The 25529-nt window shown below is 40.9% G+C and overlaps 1 protein-coding gene and 1 long non-coding RNA gene across 26 annotated transcripts in view; one reads left to right on the forward strand and one right to left on the reverse strand.

Annotated features, from left to right (window-relative positions):
• Positions 1-377: 377 nt before the first annotated feature.
• LOC128422033 (uncharacterized) lies at positions 378-23047 on the forward strand. The gene is made up of 5 exons (XR_008332418.1): positions 378-623; positions 2733-2814; positions 3142-3168; positions 20503-20556; positions 22181-23047. It is a non-coding gene; the product is annotated as an uncharacterized LOC128422033 (long non-coding RNA).
• The window catches only part of CELF2 (CUGBP Elav-like family member 2), a 547441-nt gene continuing 537195 nt past the window's right edge, over positions 15284-25529 (reverse strand). For 24 of the 25 annotated variants that reach the window (XM_053405505.1, XM_053405501.1, XM_053405499.1 and 21 more), the window contains one exon: positions 15284-23866. In XM_053405505.1, the coding sequence (XP_053261480.1) occupies positions 23739-23866 (128 nt within the window). In that variant the 3' untranslated portion in view covers positions 15284-23738. The remainder of the gene's footprint in view (positions 23867-25529) is intronic. The other variant, XM_053405498.1, reaches the window with a different exon arrangement.

Consider the following 25529-nt stretch of genomic DNA (forward strand, 5'->3'; position numbering starts at 1 on the left):
GAGGTTTTGAAATTAGAGATTTTAAAAAAATATGAAGCAGTTTTATAAATGCTTTTAATAAAACAATAAAGTAAAATAGTGCAGTATAAGGTAGTTCCCTTAAATCTTGACATAACCATCTTTAAGCAAGCCATTCTCTCTTCGTCTTTGCACACCCATCCAGTCTGTAAAAAGAGGGGCAAAGATATTGCCCTACTGTTGCATAAGGGCTCTTGAAATATTGGTCCAGTTTGCATGTGAACAGTAAGCCGAACGATGGCTTTGGTTACAGTTTGTGAAACGAACCCAAAGCCTGAGTTTAACGCCAAGCTCAGAATGTATGGCTCAGTCTTGGGCTACCGCTTCCAGAGCTCTCACGTGATTGGCCGACTGTGAGTCACATGAGAGAGGCATTCCATTCTGTTGTGACTGTTATTCCAGTAACTGATGTTTTTTAACTGCTTTCTGCTTCTCTCTCTGTGTGTGAGGGGCAATGGCTGCTGAGAGAGGCTTCTTAGGAGATGCTGTGTTGTGTCAGTGGGATCTGTCTGAAGTGAAACAGGCAGAGGAAGGATCGCTAAACATTAACAGGGAGAAATCTGTGCAGGAGCCTCTCTGTAAGGAGCAGAGGGAATACTGCTGAGGTGAAAGTATAAGATGAAACTGTAAAGCCTGAGTGAGACCTGCAATTCAAGTGGGAACGTGCCCATGTTCGAATAAGCACGAGATTACAAATATATTCTTCTCAGTTATATGTTCATGAAAGCAAAGTTCTTTTGGATATAAAGAGTCTGGGCATTGTATAGTCTTTACAAAGAAGCTACCAATCACCTGGAAGTGTTACAGTGGTACCTCGCAAGACGAATGCCTCGTAAGACGAAAAACTCGCAAGACAAAAGAGTTTTACGTTTTTTGAGTTGCTTTGCAAGACGAATTTCCCTATGGGCTTGCTTCGCAAGACGAAAACGCCTTGCAAGTTTGTTTCCTTTTTCTTAAAACCGTTAATACCCAGGGTGCATTGCTTGAAGAGGTGCAGTTCCGTGCTTCGCAAGACGAAAAATTCGCAAGACGAAAAAACTCGCAGAACGAATTAATTTCGTCTTGCGAGGTACCACTGTATTTAGCTTCCTAGCTGTAAGCTACTCTGTTCCTTTGCATATCACCAAAATTTTATTTTGTATATGCACACAACAGACTGCAGCTCCCAGAATTCTTTTGGGGGAAGCCATGACTGCTCAAAGTGGTATCATGGTGCTTTAAGCTTGCGGTGTGGATTTAGCCTGGGGGCGGGGAGGGTTTTCTGAAGAGATTTCTGGCAGAGTGGAAAATGAGGAAAGGGATGGAGGAGGCTGCAGAGAGAGAGAGAGAAAATGAAAAGTGAAACCTCCTTCCCTCATATTGTCCAGCATTTCTTTAACAGAAGCTCTGCAGTCAAGGGAGTGACAGAGACTGAAGCCCACAGCGTTGCTCCTGTCCAGAGAAAGGTCCGAGAGACTTACCTTTCTGGCCTGAGCGGTTTTTGTTTTCTGTCGTTCTATCAAGAAGTTGTGCCCTGAGCTAACTGTCACTCTTGTTTCTCCTGTTTTTCCTTGTTAAACATGTCAAGTCTTAATTTTTTAAAAGTGGTTTTATCGTAAGAGAATCAGACACGCGTTAAGATTTATAATATAACAGGAACAGCATGTGTGAAAGGGCTGTGTTGTGTACTGAGTTGAATAGGATCCAAAATGCAGCAGTCTGATTGGTCCTAGAACAATAGGATCCAGAATGCAGCAGTCTGATTGGTCCACAGGAGCCACCCAATCCAGCTCCAGGTGGAAGTGAATCCGCAGCCTGATTGGTCTACAGGAGAATCCCGGAATTAGCCAATCATGTGGGGCCCATTGTGTAAATATTGTATATAAAGCAGACATTCTGGGGGAAATTCCATTCCTCCTCACCACTATGAGCTGAATAAAGAGCATGAAATCCACTCTTGACTCCAAGTATATTTCAGGCTGTAACCAAAACAATAATTTTAAAAAGTGTTTTGGAAAGCTAGTTTTGTTTCCAAATAATACCGGGAACCACAAAGTCTAATCAGAATTAAAGTATGATGGCTCTGTTGCCACAGCTTTCACCCTGTGTGGATTTGTAGAAAAGCCAGTATTTGTTTTCAGTGGGGTAAGATAATACTTTAAGACAGAAGAGGGGTGGTTGTTTTCTGTTTCTATTAAGTGTCCTACTTGTTTTTCCATTACATCCTTTCAGGAAATGCAGAATTTTGGGGCTCTGGCCCTTTATCCCAAGGGACCACTGGTGTGGCAACTAAGCTACATGAAGAGTTTTACATTGCAGCCCTACACATTTCTACTCAGAACCAAGTCTAGTTGAGTTCCATGGGGCTTAGTGGATATAGGATTGCAGCCGTAATTGATCCATTAATATATCTGCATAAAACATATTCACCTTCTTATCCGACAGACTTTGGGGGAAATTGCCTGCTTCAAATGAGGGTGCTGTTGCTGTGCTGTTTTTATTGTAATTATCTTTTATATTGCAAATACATCTTTTTAAATATAGGTAGATGGAGTTTTAATTCTATTAAGGCTTATTTGATTTTTTTAATGATTGCTTTTCGTCTGCGCTTTGAGCTGTTCTTATTTTAACTACAAACTGCTTTGAGTCCCTGTCAGGGGAAAAGTCGGGGTATCAATAAATATATATAAGTATGAAGCGATAGTTCTAAAGAACAGTCATTTTCCATTTTTTAGATGACCCATGGCGCTCGAAGTGGACGGCAGAGAAGATAGCACCTTTTGGCTTCTAAGGCATCACCTATCAACCGTGATATTTGTAAGTACCTGTCATTATGTTTGTATTAACAATGTTCTTAAACTGCCCCAATATAAATTAAAATAAATAAAACCAGCGGCACAAAACATGGACGGTTGCATCCGCCTTAAGTCATACTTATAGTAGTACGACTCATGCAACACGTTGGCGATTAATATACACACAATAATTACCAAAATTATTATACATTCTTTATCAATCTTCTGAGAAAAATACAGAACATTATGCAAAGCCACAGAGACTTGCGAACTACCCAACCTATGATGACTGATTTCAATGGATTTTTCAAGTGCTTAACTCAGTCTTTTGTTTTCTTTATCTTTTTAGGTAAGTTCGTGAAGATACCAACAAATGGTAAGTTTGGTGTTGTTCACAATAGTCTTACTATTGAAATGGCAGAGAAAGTGGGGGAAAAAAGATGTAACATAACTGCTAGGCATGCCTCTCTGGGGATAAAAGTCAACCAGGTGCCACCACCGAAAAGTCCCCATTTTAGTAATCATCTGTTGCACACCATTTGGCTGGGGACATCCAAGAAGGCATAAACGAGTTAACTTATTTTTTTTAGAAAATGCTGCAGCCTGGTTGAAAGGACTCTTCAAACCATGTTTTTTTATTGTTTAGTGGAAGCCTTCTTTTGCTATCACACCGAAGTTATTCTGCCCGCTCTGTTACCTATGTTTCTTCAGGTAGCTTAGTGATGTATATGGCCGTGTTTCCAGAGAGCCTGCTGCTTCATAACAATGTTTGGCAGTTTAGGTCATCATGTCCCCCAAATGAATGGTTGACGGTTACCATAGGGATAAAAAGGAAAAGAGTCTTTGTGAGCCGCAGCATAAAAAAAGAGAGAGAGAAAAAACCCTTGTTTTGGCATGTGTCTGCAGTAGAGTATTCACAGTGGATTGTGAAGCTTAATTTCAGGAATAATAGAAGGGTCAAGGAACAGCTCATTCCTTTCTGCCTCCATATTCTGTTGAGTGGACGATGAAAATTCACCAGCTGCCACAGCAGTAACAACATATTTTTCCCAGAAAAGAATATTTTCTATTTCTGAGGAAAGGCATTTAAAATAATGCGGTGAAAGGCATATTGTGCCGTTCTATTCCCAAACAGCATTTCGTTTCATTTATTTATTTATTTAATCCTGCCTTTCTTCCAAAATACGGCACCATTTTAATTGTTCCTCCTTGTGAGCTGTTTGTCCTAAATAACCTATACATGTCAAACCACTCTCAATATTGTTGGGACTGTAGAATAATACTGTTATTTTGAACCAACCAACGTTCACAAAACAGTGCGTAAGCTTTTGAGTTACACAGAGCTCTTCTCTCAAATGGGATGCTCAACAGTATAAAAAAGAGTGGGTTGGGGGAAAGCGACGGGGTGAGCAGTGAGAGAGGATGCTGAGCTGGATAAACTTTTGGTCTGATGCAGCAGGGCTTTTCATCTGTTTATTGGTGTTGGCGTGTAGTCAAGTCCTATCTGCCGTTTGTTTCTGTTCTAAATTGCAAGGGAGTGAGGGGTTACAAAACCAAAGCAAATTAGAATTGTGCCTTTGGAAGAGCACCTCAGGTTGCCTAGAGACATACTGGAACCAAGGAGCAAATGCAGGTTGTTCATTTGAATTAGAACGGTCTCTCGGTTAACAAAATTTCAGCTGAAATTCTAGCTAAGAGTTCTGAATTTGTGGTTAGATTTAACTGATCTTAGATTGGCTGTTTGAAATTGCGCAGTGGGCACATCTAATTCAGGATTAAGCTGGTTTAATACCCAGGGAGTATTAGGCACTGAAATTCTATGAGAAAGACTACCATTCTCAGGAATTATTTTTTTTGAGGAAGCCATCATGTGATCAGGCATAGCTATCACCACACAGAGGATGATGTCAGTGCAATATGTGAATGAGCTACTATTTCTCTCTGTGTGTGTGTGTTTGTGTGTGTATGTATTTTAAACCCCCGGCCCAATAACATAATAGAACCAGCAGATCTGTTGGCCCCTGAGGCAGACCCCAAAATGGCGCCAGGGAAGAAGAGGTGAGGGAAGATCTATATAAGGAACAAGCAGGGAATAAAGATTGACACTGGGATCAAGCACTGTCAGAAACCACGTTCCCCAGTACAGGATCTACACATCACTCTCCATTTAGATCAGATACCTTTTCAGTTATAGAGTCCGCAAGGTATAGCATGACTGGAACTTCAGCAAACAATTAATAGCCCCCAAAACTTTGCCCCGCAAAGGGAGAGAGGGTTGCTAGTCAGTATGATCAAGGGTGATTTCCTTTCTTCCATGGCTAATGTAATCCACTGATACCTTAACTGACAAATTGTTAGAAGAGGCCCCAGATAATTTAATGTATGCAATGCAAGAAATGTTTGTCAGGCTCAGCGCTGGATTTAGGGCAGTGCAGATGGTTCCCTGCACAGGGCACCAAGCTGATTTGGTGCATAATGATAATGATAATAATAAACAATATTATTATTATTAAAGCTATATTTATATAGGTACCTACTGAGAAGTTCCATAAAAAGCAACTGTACAGAAAGGAATTATTTATTGATGTAAACCAGGGATCAGCAAACTTTTTCAGCAGGGGGCCAGTCAACTGTCCCTCAGACCTTGTGGTGGGCCAGACTTTTTTTTTGGGGGGGGAGAACAAATTCCTATGCCCCACAAATAACCCAGAGATGCATTTCAAATAAATACACTCATCTAAAAACACGCTGATTCCTGGACCGTACACAGGCCGGATTGAGAAGGCGATTGGGCTGGATCCGGTCCCCGGGCCTTAGTTTGCCTACCCATGATGTAAACCTCCCAAATGTATTTTGTATAGTTAAGTTTTTACTTCTGTCTTTAGTACATTTTATTTTATTGCTATGACTGGTGGCTGACGCAAATAAAGATTCTTATGATATGATTGTGAAAATAAAAATATTTGGGAGTGGGGCACCCCAAATTTTGTCCTTGCTCGGGGCACCATGTTGACAAAGTCCACCACTTTCAGGAAGACAGGACCTAGATTGTAGAGTTGGAAGGGATCCTGAGAGTCAACTAGCCCAACAACCTGCAATGCTGGAATTTCAACTAATGTATCAATGACAGGTGGCCACCGAACCTTGCAGCAATGCTACGGCTGTTGGAGCACAGTATTGTGAGAGGCTGCTGTTGACTCTCACATCTCCTTTGAGGGTGGGGTGAAAATGTTCTGCACTGGTTACTGCCACATGTTGGAACCTCTGAAGCTGTTGGGATTTTGCCTACGTGCAGCTTCACATAAAGCAATTAAGAGTTGGCCGAAGGCCAAGAAGACTGAGCAGAGTTATTCTGCCTAGAGATATGGGACCTTGGATACAGCTCAACTATAGGTCGAGGTCTCCACATAGGCATGACGACTCATGACCTTCCTTGCTGGATAGTTGGTCGGTCAGTGTGGTGTTGAGAGTCGTTTGGAGTTTGTTAAGAGAGAGAGAGTTTAAGATGCGTGTCTGTATCCTGTATATAGTAACTTGTGAGTCTGCTGCAAATAATAAACACCTATAAGTAACCATGTTACTGGTGGTTGTTGTTGTTTAGTCGTTTAGTCGTGTCCGACTCTTCGTGACCCCATGGACCAGAGCATGCCAGGCACTCCTGTCTTCCACTGCCTCCCGCAGTTTGGTCAAACTCATGCTGGTAGCTTCGAGAACACTATCCAACCATCTCGGCCTCTGTCGTCCCCTTCTCCTTGTGCCCTCCATCTTTCCCAACATCAGGGTCTTTTCCAGGGAGTCTTCTCTTCTCATGAGGTGGCCAAAGTATTGGAGCCTCAGCTTCACGATCTGTCCTTCCAGTGAGAACTCAGGGCTGATTTCCTTCAGAATGGAGAGGTTTGATCTTCTTGCAGTCCATGGGACTCTCAAGAGTCTCCTCCAGCACCATAATTCAAAAGCATCAATTCTTCGGCGATCAGCCTTCTTTATGGTCCAGCTCTCACTTCCATACATCACTACTGGGAAAACCATAGCTTTTACTATACGGACCTTTGTTGGCAAGGTGATGTCTCTGCTTTTTAAGATGCTGTCTAGGTTTGTCATTGCTTTTCTCCCAAGAAGCAGGCATCTTTTAATTAGTTACTGGTAGCAGCCTCTTGCTCCTGCTTCATCCTTCCTGCCTGCAACTGATTGCTTCTGGAAGTCTGCGTATGCTCTGCTATATTCAACTGGGTCTGGCTAAGATCCTGCAACAGGTTAAAGTTGCGAAACACCAATAGAAACCTCACAAGGCAGGCGGAGGCACAGCCCTCTGTTTGCAAAATGCAGGTCGTTGCAGGAGCAGCGGGTTATAAATTGTCCTCCTTTAGACCCAAGGGCAGCTATATTTTGCACAACAGCAAAAGGGTAGTTGCGCTGGTGCTGAAAGAAACAAAAACCCTCCATGTCCCTAAATGGGATACCATTGACTGTGGCACCATATTAAAAACAATAAATCATATTTATAGATTTTATCCGGCGCACACTGTCCAAGAGCCTGTTTACTGCGACGAAGTGGGGGGAAAATCAGCAGAAAAGCAAGCGAAAGGTCCCATTGCAAGCTGATGACCTTCTCAGCTGGTGAAAGAGCAAGTAGGCATGGCCATTAGCTCAACTGAAGAAACTAATTAAATGAGCATAAATCAGTTCTTAAGCCACCAGCAGGTACACAGCCTTGGGTCTGTTTACTGGACCCAGCTCATGGAAAATTCCAACCGAGGATTGTGAGAACTAAACTGAGCGGCTTTATCAACAGCAACATGCAAGAGACCAAAGGGACAACACCTTGTTTTGCGAAAGAATACTTGGGTTTTCTTTTTCTTTTGGCAGCTGGGAATCTGCTAGTTATTCGGGATCCCACTGGGCTACTCTGGGCAATAAGTACGGTTTGGAACAGGTATAGATGTAACATTATTGCTTTGCTATTTCAGGCTGATTCTGTTTGTTTTGACCGAAATTCCAGGGCCCTGATCCAGCAAGGAGGTATACATTTATGGAAGTTACTGTGTATCCCAGACTGAATGTGGGCTTCAGCAACTGGAAAGATGTCTGCCGCTTATAGAGATAATTGCTCTTGGGTAATCAACATAAGAAGTGAGCAGCCAGCTCAGGCAAGATCATTTCCCCCCCTTCTGTGAACTTGGAAATGGCAGCTTGTATTTTTTTCAGTTCATGAAAGTGGAAGTAGTCATTCTTTCATGTTACGCTTTTCACTTGAATTAGACCACTTCTGGGAGTAGTTCTTTTCTTGTAGTGGCTGCCATTTTGTAGAATCTAAACTGATTGCAGTATGTCACAAACTCGTGTTCTGTGTGTTTGGCTGTTCAGGAGGAAGAATGGGGCTGGGAAAAAATGTGTTCTCTGTGCGCGCGCTTGCTAATTAGATTAACAGTAGTATAATAATTCCAAAGAAAAGCAGTGAAATTTCCAACTTCTTTTATTCTATTTGAGGAATATACAGTTTCTCAGAATATATAGTTTCTCCACTGAGGAGCAAACTCATACAAATGCCAGGAAGCTGCTACTCTTTTATTTATCTCATTCTTTATCTAACTGAAGCCTCTGATTTGGTGCATTATTTATGCTAGTGTCTGGTTTGGTGTTTGAATCTTTGGTTCTACAGTATAAATGTATGATGCTGCAGTATTTTGAAACTAGAACAATATCTATAAAAGTAAGTGATCAGCAACTGGTGCCAGTACTAAGAATGGACGTTGTTTTGAGTCAAGATCTATTGTTTTGTTTAGGGCCATAGTTTTTGAGTTGCTGTTTTTTTAATTAAGTGCCATTAAAAGTAGAAATTTTTAAAATTCATACTTCCATTGTGACAGCATTCTTTATTATATAGCTTCAGCCTTACCAAACATTCCCCTCCCCCCAGATAAATTGAGTTTAGGGATGGTCAAATATGCATTCTTCACATTGCCAGTCAACAGTCATGGAACTGAAACTGCATATTGCTGCTCAGATTTTTTGGGTGATTTCATTTGGAAAAAAACATGAGATAAAAGGGAACATGATAGAGGGGAATAAAATTATGGATGTTGTGGATAGTGAAGTTTTTGTGTAGTGGATAAGAGCGGTGGACTCGTAATCTGGGGAACCGGGTTCGCTTCCCCGCTCCTCCACATGCAGCTGCTGGGTGACCTTGGGCCAGTCCCACTTCTCTGAAGTCTCTCAGCCCCACTCACCTCACAGAGTGTTTGTTGTGGGGGAGGAAGGGAAAGGAGAATGTTAGCCGCTTTGAGACTCCTGAAGGGGAGTGAAAGGCGGGATATCAAATCCAAACTCTTCTCACTCATTGTCTCACATACTAGAACCTTCAGTTCTCTGTTGAAGTTGAATTGTAGAAGATTCAGGAGAGAGAAAAGGAAGGGGGATAAGGCTAAGGAAGTCAGGATGATTATATGCTTCCCCTAGGAGTGCGGGCAGAATGTCTCAGTATATTGTATTTTTTATATATAAAAATTATATGCTGCTTATCAGAAAACTGTCAAATAAAATAGTCAAAAAATATAGATAAAATAATAAAGGACAGATAAAAATAAACAAAACTGTTAAAGAATCACCCCAATAGATACACAGATAAATTAAACACAGATAAAATCAGCAAAATCAGTTGCTCGGGAGCATGAGTGAGAAAAGATATATGGTTGGCTAGTGTACAACGAGATGCTCCACCAGATTGGGGTGTGTGTGTCTTGGTAATCTTTTGTAATATGATGCTCTGTGCGTGGCTCAGATTTGGGGCCCCCAAATGGATCTTCTTAGTTATGGACCTTCTCAATTTTATGCCCCTCAGTTCGGCGCCCTGTTTCTCCCTAACCATTTCCCCAATTTGAAACAAGAAGATATTAACAATGGGATGGCGGAAAGACCACGTCTGACTTTTCCAGTTTGAGTAGCTATTAACAGCTTTGGGGAATGTTGTTTGAACAGTGGATATGGCATGTGAGAAAGGGATAAATTTTCTTCCTCTAACGCTCATTGGGCTCCCATGTTTGTTTTTATGTTCAACCTTCCCACCAGACGTTGGGTGATTTGATCCTAGGTCTTGTACGTCATATTCAGTTAGGCCCTAAAAAGCCAGGCACAGCTGTTTTGGTTTGGAAATAGCATTTTTGGGTTGTAGGTACAGTGGGAGAGGTTGAGTATGCTGAAATTATATAATTGTTGAGTTGGAAGGTACGTCAAGGGTAATGTAGTCCAACCCCCTGAAATGCAAGAATATTTGTGCCCAACGTGGGGCTCAAACTCACAACTTTGAGATTAAGAGTCTCATGCTCTGCCAACTGAGCTATCCAGGCAAGGAAGTAGCATTACTGGCCGATGATTCTCAAGGTTCTGTGTGGAACCGTCTTGCATGTAAAATACCGATCGGGAGTCTACAAAAATGCATTGGCCCTGCTTTGCCTTTCGATAGGCAGGGGTAGGAGGGTGCTAGAAGCTATTTCTCCACAGTTATAGTTCGTGTGTAGGCTGTGCTCAATTGTAGAGAACATTTTCGCATGCTGGTCCATACTTTGTAACCTCTAGGATTGTTTACTTGAATGCCCTTGAAGGTGAATTTGGTGGAACGCTGCTGGTTCTTCTTCTAAGCTGTAGGAAGGCAATTCTGTACACACTTACCTGGGAGTAATTCCAGCTGAAATGAATGAGACCTCCTTTTGAGTAGACTTATCCTTCCATCACTATCAGTTCTTCACATTTCTGGGTTTTTTCCCTGCCTACAAGTGCTGGTGTTTGATCAGATATAATGAGTGTGCTGCTACAGCTAGTTCCTCAGTGTTTACATTTCCAGTTTTGCTGCTATTCACTAGATGTCACTGCCTGTCCACATCCTATAAGAGCAGCAGCAAATATAATGATAAAGGTTTGGCCCTTCTAGATTCCCACAAATGTTTAGGGCAATACCACTGGGCTATATACTGTATATATTTTAGCGTATAATAGGTTTAGCTTGCAAAGAGGTAATGGCGATGAGTAGCATGTGCATTTGGACATTTTCATAAAAGATGGAGCTTTGAAAAAGAGGGTTCCATTTTAATTCTATAGACTTACAGTCATACCTCGGGTTACAGATGCTTCAGGTTGCGTTTTTTTGGGTTATGGACCGCCGAAACCCAGAAGTACCAGAACAGATTACTTCCAGGTTTTGGCGGTCGTGCATGTGCAGAAGCACCGAATCGCAACCTGTGTGTCCGCAGACGCACAGCTGAGGGTTGCGATCGCTGCGGGTTGTGAATGTGCATACCGCATGGATCACGTTCGCAACCCGAGCGTCCACTGGATAAGCTTATAAGCCTATTCATTTTTGATTCATTTGTCAGGCTTAAAAAATAGAATAAAATCCATGAGATGAGCTTACAGCCATGAGGCAGTCTGGACTGAAGCAAGCCATTCAAAAGGTTCTGACACCCCTCTCCCCAATGCCATACTGTTTGTCATCACTGGTGATACATCTTCTCACTTTTTTCCTGTGAGTATGGATAGGTGTACAGGCCATTGCCTTTCTCTAAAATTACAGCTATCTGTTGTTCAGAGTTTACACCCCAAAGCAGGCGTTTTCCATGTGCAATCTATAGAAATACACAAACAAAAGTTCAGACACAGAATAAGTTTATTATGGTATATGGCAAACATCAGACACTTTAAACTGTTCTCTGGTGTCCAAAAAATGGCTTCATATTTAGTAAGAAAAATAGTCTTTCTCCTTAATATAGCCTTTACATTGTAAAAGGAACATGTTTTGATAACAATCTTGGCTTTCAGGAAATTTTTGCTCTGTGCTCAAGGAATTCCCATTTCCCCTCTTCCCTGTAAGTCCATTTTTTCTAAGTTTCATGGATAGATTAAATATACCATACAAAAAAAAAAAAAATTCATTTGGCATGGAGGAATTTAAAACTTTGCATCCCCTTTTTTTAGATTTAACAAAAATAAAATCCAGACCCTAGAAACTCTTTGCTTTTAATCCCTCAATATTATTTTTTTTTACAGACAAAAGTATCCTTTCAATAGTTTTATTTAAGAACTCACGCACTAAATAGATATAAGACACATCCAATATTGTGTTCCTGATAGCAAGTGCATAGATTTTGTTAAGATTTTTGTTCCCCACTTGGAGAGCATGTTTCATGGTCAAAAGAAGGGATATTTCCCAGTGATTGTGCTAGAGCATATGAGAGAGAGAGAGAGAGAGAGAGAAAGAAAGAAAGAAAGAAAGAAAGAAAGAAAGAAAGAAAGAAAGAGAAAGAGAGGAATAGGGAGGAGTAAGAATAGACAGGTAGGAAGGAAAAGATAGAACGAAAGAAAAGCATAGGAGAAGGAGGGGAAAGGAAACAAACAGGACACAGCAAAGTTGTGAAATCACAACAGAGAATGAAGAACAAAAACAGCCAAACCAGCAGTACAGTCGATTCCTGATAAGTGAATAACCTGATTGTTTGTACACAATGCTTTATTCACTTATCAGGAATGAAACACAGTACACTGTTTTTTCCATACCCTGATACCTAAGGACCACCAAATTGGGTTGTGTGTTTTTTTGTAATAAAAAAACATTAACACTCACTCCAGCAAGGTATTCAGAAATCTTTTGGACTTTGAAATAAAGCTCCTATGGCAAGAAAGAGACACTAGTGGCACCTTTGCTGTTAAGACCACAAAGAGGTTTGCCACTGCCATCAGTTGGATATGGATTGCAGCCTATGTGAAGCACAAGCGTACCTGAATTGTAGGTGGAGGCACAGATACCTTCTAAATACTGCCCTTATATCTTCTCCTCTGGAAAAATAAACAACTTTGTTCTTGCAGACGTTCCTGTAACTCTAAAGCCTGAATTTTGAAGGGCTAAGGGAATATGGAAACACTGTAATATCAAACATACAGCGGCTGCCATCTCAAAATGGCTCATCTACAGGAGCAAAGGAATCTCCGGTTGTTTGGGGTCCTTGTGCATATTAGCAAAGTGGAACTAGGAACTGGGAGCGCTAGAAGACCCTAGAGCCACTACTCATGACTGTGGATTGAACAATGTGTTGTGTATGGGGTGGGGATTACCAAGAAGCTGGTTTCCCCATGAGGCAAATGTGGGGGTAGAGGAGTACTTGGAGGGCTGAAATTGGGTGGGTAGGAAGGTGATGCTGAATGCCTCCCTCTGCTGCTATTTTGGCGAGATGGAGTGTGGTTCTACCCGCCGCCTTTGAATCGGGCCCCTTGCGGCTTGCATAACCCACCAAGCCCAATATAGACCACCAGCTCTGTAGGGTGACCCAACAGGAAGTCAAGAATAGGTCTACCATTTTTCAACTTTCCTGAGGTAACAGAGAGGTACCCCCCCACTGTTTGCCACTTTGAATGGTATTAGGCAAACAATGAGCTTTATAAACTCCTGAAATAATAATAATAATAATAATAATAATAATAATAATAATAATAGGAGTCCCTGACTCTTCAAAGGGTTCCTGAGCCTCCCCAACCTCTGCTTCATCATCTGAATGTTCCAGGCAAGATGTTGAAGTGACTTCAGCAGTTGTTGTACCATGGCAACTAACTCATTGCTATAACTAGCCCATGGAGGTGATTATGATTTACATTTCACAAATGTAAAGGTGCAGCTGAGAGACAATGAATGGCTTGGCAAAGGCCACCAAGTAGTAGAGGTGGAATGTGGACCTAAATGTCCCATGTGTCGGCCATTGCATCCTATTGATTCCAATCATCCCCCGTTTCATTTTTTAAAATGAATAATAATAATAATAATAATACTAAAGATGCTTGCATCTTTTACACTGAAATAAAATGATTGTCAGCACTTATCACAATTAAGGCTCATGAAACTGACCTGGGAAGATGAGTTCCTTCCCAGCCATTCTTGTTTCTATTTTTACTTTTTAACAAGAGTGTCTACTTTCTTGTGACGTAGCAGGCACACTGTTGCATCATGGGATATGGTCCCATGATGCAGCTGTACAGATGAGGTACTTGGAAAACAGAACCAGGGGCTGGGGCTGTGGGAAGCAGGCACCAGTGAAGCCATGTGAAAGGCAGCAGGAACAGCCCCCCACCCCAGGAGGACAGCTCTTCCCCCAACAATTTGCGCCGCTTTCGAAACACACAGACATAGAAGCTTGCAGAACAAGCTCCTCAGAACAGGGGGGTCATGGGGGGGGAGTTGCCAGAACCGTGAGAGAAGAGCTTCTATTGAACAATGTTTCTATTCTGAAGAGGTTGCCATTTTGGACTGTGTGTGACCGGCCCACACAAGTCAAGACCAGAAAATAAAAGTCACAAGGGAAGTCTGGACTCCATCTTATAAGAGCACTTTTAAATGGCCTTCAATTCCTGAGTTTGGGATAAAGGAATGTATGTATGGCTTGAATCCCAGAAAGCATGGGGTAGAACTTTCTCTATCTGCAGAACCCCTCCCCAACTTGATAAATTTGAATCTCTGATTGGTCGAATCGATAACGACAACAACAGCAGCAACAACAGAAATCCCACCCGGGTCAGTGGTATCGATGAAATGGAGACAGAATTTATAAGAGCACTGGGCGGAATCAAGATTGCACCAGCGACAAGCCTGCTTGCAGCTTGTTTTCGCGGTAGTTTGTTTTCTCTGATAAAAAGAGAAAATACAATTGTGGGCCAACCAGCCACTTGGCACCCAGGACGGTAATAAATATTGTAATAATCACTTTTCTCCTTATAAATTTGTGCCGTTTCATTATCCATAGCGTACCATGTATGCCAAGATCAAAATAATCCCGTTCGGCACCTATGGCGATGCTCTTTATTTTATTGTTGACTTCCACTAGCTTTCTCTGAGCTCACATGCCTCTGGATGTCTCTAACAAGCTTGTTCACCTGGTGGGTTTTGGCTCAGGCTCTCCTACCTGTAGTTAAAACATTATTACTTCTGAGAAACAGTGGGCTAATTCCATATGCTGCCAGAGAACACAGAACTTCTGGAAGAAATCCCAATATTTTCCACATTCTACTCCCATCAAGCAACTTTTTGGTAGTAAACTTAATATGCTCCTGAAAAACAGAAACATGTAACTTTTCAGCCATTAATCAGAGGAAAACTTTACTTATGATTTTTGGTTTTTGTGTATAAAACACATGTGATTTTCTAAAAACTATGACTAAAAAGGCATCTCCAATGTGACTTCAGGCAAGCAATTAGATAATCTTATATTATCAAAATGATTAAAAGCAGGGAATTGGGGGGGGGAGCAAGAAGTTGGGAGGTAAAATAGAGCAAGGGTATCTACAAATCTGCATTCACTCTCCAATCAGATGTTCACTTAGGTGGAATCGACTGTATCTTTTGTACACGACAAATAGAAGAAAAAAAATCAACAGGGACGTGAAACAGTGAGGTGTGCAGATGTATTACCAACACGGAATGACCACCAACATTACAACACACAGAGAGAAAGAGAGACAAGTATTAGGAAAATGGTTTAATATTGGAGACAGAAGCAAAAAACTGCATCACACAATAACATACGTTACAAAAATAAGTTTGACTGTTTCAACTACACGGTTATGTCCACAATGAAGACAGAAGAATCAGAAAAAACTTTTGATCTAAACAGCAAAAAAGCAAACCCCTACTTTTTTTTAACTAATACATTTATCCACATAAAGTGACTGTGTACTCCTAAATTCTAATTTATCTTTATATTGTGTAACAGCACAATACAGAATAAAAAGTGAAACTTACCGCTTGCTTTAAAGACAAAATTCTAAACACTAAATATAAGCAAAGGGAAAGAATTAAACCAAGCCAAAGTTTGTTTGTTTTTTTAAATTCTCTTAAACAAAACCAACTTTCTTTCTACCAACTGGAAATCAAACTTGAAAATCAGCCATGATCTGGAGGCCCACAAGAGTAAGCCACAAAAATTTCCATATTATTATTTTTTTTAAATCTCCAGTATAAAAAGTTCCACTGGTACAAAATGCATAAGTACAATCAAGTTTTAGAAATAGGAAAGCCTGTAGTTTGTGTGGTTTTTTTGTTTTTGGCTCAAATTCCATCAAACAGCAAAATCCAAATTCATCAACGAAACAGAAACAATACTCAAATGGTCTTACAAGTTTCCCACTACTTTGCAGTAACTTTGGCTTTTCTCTGACAAAATCTCAAAAGGAAACCTAGGGGCACAGCCCGTTTGCGCCGCAGATACAGCACCGCCACCCATGCGCAGAGCGCATCCCCCATGGGGATCAACAGAACCCCGTTTCCTTCTTCAAATATCTGTTTGTACACAGCACGACAGGATGGTTGGGAAAATGCGAGGCGTGTGCCCTGGACGCACATCACCTCCCAGACCCACCTGGTTTTGATGCGCGTCTTTTGCGCACAAGTAACTTCCCCCGGACAATGAGGGAAGGCCAATAGTGCGCATGGGAAGATGTGCGTAAACCATGGAGAGAAGGAAACAGAGCTTTGTTGATCCAATGGGACTCTTCTGTAAATGGGCGCTGCACCCAGAGAGCAAATGGATTATGTCACAAGGTCCAGACATTCTCAACTAAAAGAGAGTTATTCATAATCTACAAACAACATGTTCTCACAGCACAACACCCCGCCCACCCACCCACCCTCTGGTACACAGGGTTACTTTTTTGTTTTGTTTTGTTATGACATCATTCAGAAAGATAATGAAAACTACAGCTTTTTTTAAAAACAAAACAAAACTTTTTTGTTTGTTTGTTTGTTAATCAGCACTTAAGTTAATAAGAACAGAAACAGTAAAATGATTCCAGAGAGTAGCACAAGCCAAGGAATAATAATAACCCCTATGGTGAAAGAAAGATGAACTTGTTACTCCTTTGAAAAATGGCAATTTTGCTGAAATTGGTTGATTTTGGTTGGAAAACTACTTCTTTGTGCTTTTGGAGTTTGGTTTTTGTAAAGCAAATTCCCCTCATTTGAATGATTTTCCTTCCTCTGCTGTAAAGCTCTTTGCACTCTTGCAGCTTCCCCCCCCCCACCCCCAGCATTTGATATTTTAGGAGTGACAGATAACCTGTGCGGGATCAGAAAAAGCAAAAAAAAAAGGGGGGGGAGTGTGTGGAGCACGTGTGCAAGTGTGAATACTGTGTACAGTTAAAGAGCTTGACTGGCTGGTTTTCCTTGTGGCAGTTTTTCCCTGTCAAAGAGGCAAACCCAGGGCTGGCCCAAGACATTTTAGCGCCTGAAGTGTACCACAAAATGGCACCACTTCCCTTCCAGGGAAGAAGGGGCTGAGTGAAGATCTATGTCGAGGACAAGGGAATAAAGATCTACATTGGGACCTGCTGCCCCTGTGGAGTCTGCCGCCTGAGGCAGTTGCCTCATCTTGTCTCATGGCTGGGCCGGCCCTAGGCAAGCTGCTTTTAAAACGTTATAGCAACTTACCTCTTTGACCACAGGGAATGTCAAGGGAAACAGTCAGCAAAGCTCCAGATCTGTTGATGCTTCTCTCCCTATCATATACATCTCCCTTCTTTGGATCTCTGCCTTTGTCACTACGGAACTGGTCTAGGCCTGTGAAATTCTTTTCCGGTTAAGTTCCAGATTTCCCCCCATTGCAAATGAGTGTTGCTTGAAAAATAGCTAGCAATGGGGGCAGGGAACAGCTGCCGCAGTTGACACATGCAAATTGACAAGGAGATCTAGAGTTCTTTGAGTTTGGCACCGGCTGGTTGTGTGGCAAAGGATCAGTAGCTGGGTTGCTCACACTGGGTGCAATCCATTGTGCATGGCTGCCATTTTAATGGGGCTTGTATGGGGCTTTGGTGCAAGTCCCATTGAAATGAATGGGGGGGAGTGTCCTCACTGAGTTTTTCTACACGAAAGGGATCCAAAGCGTTTGAAAGAAAAGCACAATTATTTGGGAAATTTAAATGCCGAACAACAATATGTCCTGGAAAGACATATTATGATGATCCTATATTGTGGATCGGTATACATGTGATAATCCAGTAGGCAAAAATTGCTGCAAGAAGTACAAAATAGCCCTCAAAGGGTTTAGGAAGGCCCCAGCAGTAGTAAAAACATATGAGAATAACACAGAACATTATCTATAAGTGCGTGTGCTAGAAACCTTTTTTATTTTTTATTTTTTTTGCATCACTTGGATTCTAGTCCTTTCCATCCCAGGGCTTCTCTATAAAACAATCATTTGAAAGCAAAGAAGGGGTGTGTGATCATTATTTTGTATTTTTAAAAGATACTTTACAAGGGGGATTTGGGGGGCAGGGGGAAGGTAAGGGAAGGTTTGACAAGTAGGAACAGACAATGGGGAATGATTATGGCACTTTCATCAGTAGCTTATAGGGCTGCTGACATGTTTTGGCCTGGAAAGGGGATGATCTGCCAGAATAGAAGACCCAAATTTGGTTTAGGAGTAGGAATGTTATCCGATCCAAAGTAAAAATAAAAAAAGCCATGAAGGGTGTTATCAGCATCTTTTCTTCTGTTTTCAGTTTCCTGGGCTCTTTCCTGCAAACACTCAGGATTCGCAGAATCCCTCTCTTCTCTCTATGAAAACAGTTTCTCCATAGTGAGTGTTTGCAGGGCTGTGCCCGTATATTGTCGCGACAGAGAATAAGGGGTACAAAATAGGTAAGGCAAAGATACCTTTTGCACTGGACCACTTTCTGTTGATGTAGCATGCAAGCTTCTGAGTTACGCAGAACGCTTCCATCTAGCAAAATGGAACGCTATGGCGATTAGTTAGGCAAGCAGAGAGTACAGCCGATTGCAAATGTAACATTTCATTTCAGAGAGATGCACAGAGAAAGCGCCACCTGTGCTTGCTACTGCACTAAATCAAATACGTGACGCGTTAAGGGGAGGTAGGAAGTCCTAGACCAACCTGAGCCCTCCAGATGTTCTTGGCCCACAACTCCCATGATCCCTAGCTAGCAGGACCAGTGGTCAGGGATGATGGGAACTGTAGTCCCAAAACATCTGGAGGGCCGAGGTTGAGGAAGCCTGTCCTATACTGTACTGTTAAGGACACAAGCCAGAAATTGATTCGCTGTAGCTGCTCTCCATATGGCCGTTGCATGTTCAGGAATGTTTGCCTGCTCTTCACACTTTGCATGTTCATTGTGGGGAACACCAGCATTGATGCAGCAAACCTGTCATCTATGGAGTGCGTGCACTGATAAGCCCTAAATGACGGCAGCTCCCGGGTGCATTTGCAAACACCAGCACATAGATGTGACGCCAGCGCAACAACTCTGACCGATTATCAACCCACAAAGCTTAGCGTCCAGGCATGCCCGGAGGCTTCCATTTGTCTAGCAGAACTTCTGCCCTTGCTCTGAACCACCGTCCCCCTCTCTGACACTTTCCGTGTCGACTCCCCTGAGTTAAAAAAGTGATATGCCATGCCGGGTGGGAAGGGGAGAGACTCTCGTTAAAAGAAAACCCAAAGTGCTTACCATTCTCCCACCCAGTTGTGCTTGCAAGTTATAAAAATAAATAACTTCAGAGCAAGGCAGAAGTACTTGCTGGATACCTGGAGATGCTTTAAGGGTTGTTTTGGTCTGTGGCCAAGGCATTTTGGGACGAGGGGGGCATCGGCGTACCTCTTGGGACACCATGTTTTAAAGTGTTGTGCTTTGCTTGGATAATATATATGCACTGGCTGGTTAGTACATAACTGAGCCTCTTTTCCTTCTCCCCTGCTGGTGTGCCATCATACCCACCTACGACCTGCTGCTCAAAATCAAAAGGCTCGTTTTTTGGGTCCTGAGCTCCTGCGGGAGCCAGCTGAACTCGTGCCAGAATGCCAGACCAAAAAACCAGGACATTCCAAGATCCAGTCAGAAGCCAGGATGGCTTCCATAATTCTGGGTTGAGGGGTTGAATGGAATGCCCGGTGACTTATTTATTACAATTATTTCTGCCATACCTTTCTGGATACAGACCACTCCAATACATAGATCTAACGGGACCCGATCCAGTCCAGGCTACCTGCACTGAGAGTGCAAACAGCTTGTTTGCTGTGGAAACATCTGAGCCCATGAAAGCGGGTGGTTCATGTGCCTGGTTTGTTCCGAAGATTAGCTGAGCGACAGCAAGATTTTTCCATTCTACCTTTCAAAGAGTTTTGCGGCAGTTCAAAAGTTTGCATGCTCCATTATCAACAGAAATCAGGTCAGCAAATGATATTGCCCCACCTACTTTGCATCCATTAAATCTGCATCAATATATGAAGGACAATTCAGGCAGATAACACATCAAAGCATTACGACATGTGTAAACCTCATCCATGAAAGTAGTTTTTTTAAATCTGCAGTGCACAATGAAGATTCATCCAGGAAGTTCTAGTGCATTGGATTTAAGCAAAAGTTTATTTTATTTCATTACAAAAATATGTTTTCCCCCTTAATGATTTCAAATGGTGGGTTTACCTCTCCTACCTAGGAGTGGTCATACAATACATAATTAAAGAATTTATTTTATTTTATTTTATTAATACTGAGTAGCATATTCCAGCAGCATATTAAAAGCTCTTTTAAGAAAAGACAAAAAAACCCAAAGGCCTAAAAAGGAGATCTACAGTTACTATTTTTAAATATTTTCTTTTTAGTTATAGATACAGAAGAAATTTAGACAGCAGTAAAATATTATTATTATTATTATTATTTTGTCCTTCAGGTCTGCCCTGTGCATTTTTCTGATTTCAACCATGTATTAAATAAACCACAAAAAGTAAGTATATATATATTTATAGCTATAGATATATATATATATATATGTATATATAAAAATAAACAGCAAAATGGTGAATGTATAAAAGTATTAACACTCAAGACAGCTCTGGGTGGAAAGGGTTAAAAGTTCAAAACTTTCTCACCTTAGAGGTTTCCATACATTATGAAGAAATTACATTGTGAGGTTTGCTTTCACAGCGTTGATGTGCAGAGTGGTTAGAAAAGTGAAACATGGGCACTTATACAATGTTTTACAAAAAACATCCAAGAGAAATAACAAACAACAACAACTTCAGGCAACAAGACCACAGGATAGCAAGTTAACAAACTTTTTAACCTCTTTTTCCTTTAAATATTAGGGATTCATACAAAACACATAGTAAAATACCCATGTTATCAAATTACTTCACACAAGAAACACACTGAAGCTCTAGGAAGAAAAGTACCTTTGGAATTTGGCACTGAAGATTTTTTCACTGATTTCTTTTTATTATTATTATTTCTTTAAAAGAAAAAAAAACTGATCACATTTTGCTGAACACAAACACATCTAAATTGTCCACAATAATAATTTTTAAAAAAATATGACACCAATGCGTCACAGAAGCCAACACAAACTTAGTCTGGAATAGTTTTATTTTCCACATGAAAACTTATTTTTTTTTTTTAAATTTTAAGCAAACAACTTTTTCCGTTTTTTGAAATTCGTTTTTTTTTGTTCTGTTGTTGATATTGTTCAAGTAAAAACCAATTTCAAACCTGTTGCTTATAAACACAGAACACTTAAAGACCATAAGACCCATGATGAAACCACAACTTAATTCACAGAAGCACCAATGGAACAACAGCTAACAGTAGCCTTTCTCCTGTACATTGAAACAGTATAAAATATAGGTAATTTTCATGTGCATTAATTCATGGATTGTCTAACTTGTGAGTCAGTTCAGCAAAAGGTGACGGAAATAGGTAGCATTTGCCCTAAAACAGGGTAAATTTTTTTTTTGTTATACTAATCTACAAAAAGTGGTTCTATATATATATTCTTAATGAGAAAGTGAGCCACCTAAAATGGCCTTATCAAAAAACTTTACACTGCCTGAAAAATGTAAAAACTATTACAGACCTCTAGAGACTTAAAATCAGACAGTTCTTCATTTCAAACTGTTTTGGAAGTAGTCTGTTAGAAACCAACATTCTGTCTCTGGACACATATTGCTATTGTCATCAATGACCAGCCAGAATGCCAATCTCTGTATAATACTTTCAAGTCTGGTTTATTTTTTATTTTTTATTTGAACACAAAAAGAAAAGGGAAAAAAAGGGAAAAAAGGAACAACTAAAAAACCCTAACAAAACATTTTGCCACAGGTTGTGTGTGTGTCTTTTTTTAAATTTAAATAATCCTATTATTAATTTGACTAGTAATAAATTTTGATCTTGCATAAATGCAGCAATGCTTTTCACATTGACTTCCCAGAATTCGTATAGCTAGATGAGGTCACATGCAAATTTCAAAGGTTCAAACTATAGATCAAAGGTCAGTAGGAGAACCAAATTATGATGTGAGGTCAGAAAGACATCAGAAAGAATGACGGGACGATGAAACTTTTTTTTTTTTATAGACGCCACAGGGACATGCTAGGCAAACGATGAGCTAACGAGCATGAAGATGTCTAGGGAAAAACAAGGAAGAGGAAAAAAAGTTACGGAGAGTCTATGCAGCAGAAACAAAATCATTTTTTTAAAAAATGGGTGCAGGAGAAAACTAATGCAAATCTTGCATCATCAGAATATCAGCCATTCACGCAGTTTGCATTAACTGTACACTTGACCAACAACGACGGCACAATGAAGGACCCCCCAAAAGGAATCCATCTGAAAGGGAGTTAGAGAAGATGGATTTGTGTTTTATTTGGGGGGAGGGGGAAAGAATAAAGAACCAGTTTCAACAAATGCAACGTAAGGGGGGTGCTGTGTTGGAGTGGGTTGGGGGAGAAAGAGAGAGAGGAGGAGAATAGTCCAAGACAACTAAACTTTAAACTAGATAATGGAAACTACAAACAGGTTAACCAGACAAAATACAAACAGGAGGATAAAAAAGCATGTAGGATGTAGAATTCAACGGTGAAAAAGCACCCATTGTTGGCACAGATACTCCAGAGACTACTTCAAAAGGATCTAGCTAGCAGAGAGAGCTGCTCTTTAGGTATCCAATAAGTTAACAATAGGCAATAAATAACTTCCATTATTTCTGAGGCAGTAAAAATTTTTGTATAAAAATAGAAATGCTTTTTACAAATAAAATTTACAGGCCTGTGGCTTTCTTTTGTTATCTATTATTATTATTAATTTTTTTTATCTTTCAAGAAACATCAAGTATTGTCACTCTTTTTATTTATTTATTTTAAACCCTGTAGCTTTAGAAACGGATCTCTAAGTCTTTTTTTTTACACTAAAACTCTAAAAAAAACAAATCCCCTAAGGACTTTTTTTAAAAAAAGAAGAAAGAAGAAAAGAAAGAAAGAAAGAAAGAAAGAAAGAAAAACCGCAAGTGAAATATATAAAGATGACCAGTGTTTTAAACAGGATAATATAACATCACGTCAATCTGAAACTCTTTTAAGAACGAAAAATAGTCAAGCCCCTTTAATAAAAATTGAACTGAAGTAAATAGAAATAATTGGTGTTGTTTCTAAATGAGTTCCTCTCCTGGCACAGGGCCATTGATAGTAGCCTATTAACTGCTGGTGCCATTTGGATAAGTCTAGGTTCAGACGTTTGCCCGCTTTCATTATCCCCATCAAAAGTATTAAGGACACCCAGGCTGAGAAAGTTAAGCTGCAACATTTGTTCTCTCGAAAATTTTGATTCTTTTTAAGATTTTGGAGGGTGCCTGTTTATGTGTGTTATCCTTGTAAGGTTGGTTTTTTTCCTTTTTCAAGTCAAGTTTCAAATTCAAATAAAGTAATACTGTTCAGTTAGGTTAGCCAAGTTTCCCTTATAGCAGGTGGGGACAATGGAAGCAAGTATTGTGAAAAAAAACACACAGCTGTCTCTTGGCGGTGGTTGGCAATGTGTTCTTATGTTCTTTCTCAACCTCCCCAAGGGGATGATGGGTTTTGCTCAAGGGACTTACCCTAAGAAATCTAAATTAATAGCAGTAAGCTTCTGGGGTAATGATCAGTAAGGTTTGCTGTCGTTTTTGGAGCGCTTCAGCTGAACTTTCAAGCGTTTCATCCCAATCTGAAAGCCGTTCATAGCCTGTATAGCAGCTTGTGCAGAGACAGGATTGTCATAGCTAACAAAACCTGCAATACACAAAACGGGTTGGGGAGAAAAAGGCATAAGCGTCAGCAAAAAGCAACGACGACAACTGCTGTAAAGTGCTTTTACTGTATAGGGAATAGGGATATTCGTTGTATATATTTATGGTTGCATTTCAATTTGGGCAGCCCCATTCATCTCCTTTTTGATCGGTTACTGTTTCGTTCGTTTTTCATTCGTTTCATTTTGTTTTGATTATGATGGAAACTCAGCCCACCTTCTGATGCCTGTAACTTTGGTGCTTGGTTTTAATCTGTTAACTTAAGGAAGTCCACAGAAGCAGTTTCTCCTCCTACCTCCTTCGTCCCGAAGAAACTTATTTGGAGAGTCAGAGAGGCTCCCCATGAACAATATGGAACTGGCCATTGGGCACTTCTGGGAGGGTGGTTAACATCAGAAACTGGGCTTGGATCCTAAGATAATTTAAGGAAATTTGTTAACCTTCTGCTAGTCACATGCCAAATAGAGAACCGAGTTACACTGAGGCAGCATACATTTAAGTATGAATATTTCATTGATATTTTTTCCACAGCAATTCTAAAATGCTGTGCCTTAAAGTTATGGGTCTTTTGTAACAATGGACCTTTTCCTGATGTACCTACAATATTATCTTTCTAGTACGGTAGCCTGTATCCTAGTACACATAAATTTGACAAAGTATTTCATGAAGTACCATTACTTGGGGAGGCTGCCTGTGTGGTTTAGACACCTAGAAGATCAGGGTGGGGATCTAAGTCACTCAGGAGGTTCCCACTTCAGAAACAGCATGAGAGCAATCAGATGGAGATGTGTGGCAACAGATGGGGAGGAGGTGTGTCTAAAAGTCTGGCCCCGCAGTCCCATTCCAATCATGTTGCCCCTGTTAGAATTCCTGCTCCGTGATTGCAGTCATGGGATTGTTGTCTATCACATGACGGTGTATGTTTTGACTCCACAGAGTGGGAAGTGACGGAGACAGGATGTATGTTTTACTGTGTTCCGTGAAGTGGGACTATTGTCCTTTGTTCTTTTTCTCTTTGCTGTCTGATGCTAGAGAGAGAGGGAGCCATGTTGCAGTGCTCCGTGTGTGTTTATATGTAAATAAAGTAGATTAGCCAAAATGCTGAGTTGCTGGGGTTCTGTCACGTGCATGATGCACAAACACTGAGGATCCTTAAGTGTGCCGGTGTTGGTTGGCATCAGTCGCTGTGATGTTTGGGCTGAAGAAAGCTTATGAAGCTCCCGAATGATCAACCAGGAGGGAGGGAACATGCCAGTCGGGCACGTGTCTCTGCCACGGTCCTACTCGAGTTTAGGCTGAACTCCTGATAGCCCTTTCATGTCAGTAACCCATGCAGAGAGCTGTTTATTACAACAAGAACAGTAAGTTCCTGTAGGAAACCCTCCATAGGAACACCTCCCTCATGAGATGTATAGAAATGAATGAGGTTGGTGCAAGATGGCAGACTCATGTGCGACCTCCATTCACATCTATTGATGCTTCCATGGCACGTGGGCCATTCAAGCAGTGCAAGTAAATTTCGATTATATGGCAGGGTTGAGAAATACAAACTGGCATATTGATGCCCGGCCATGTCATGTGGATTCAATGAAAAATGTGCATGCGTGGGCACCATCCATTCCACCAGAAACACCCATCTCGAAGCA

The sequence above is a fragment of the Podarcis raffonei genome, chromosome 10, assembly GCF_027172205.1.
Source record: "Podarcis raffonei isolate rPodRaf1 chromosome 10, rPodRaf1.pri, whole genome shotgun sequence".
In the NCBI taxonomy this organism is placed as follows: Eukaryota; Metazoa; Chordata; class Lepidosauria; order Squamata; family Lacertidae; genus Podarcis; species Podarcis raffonei.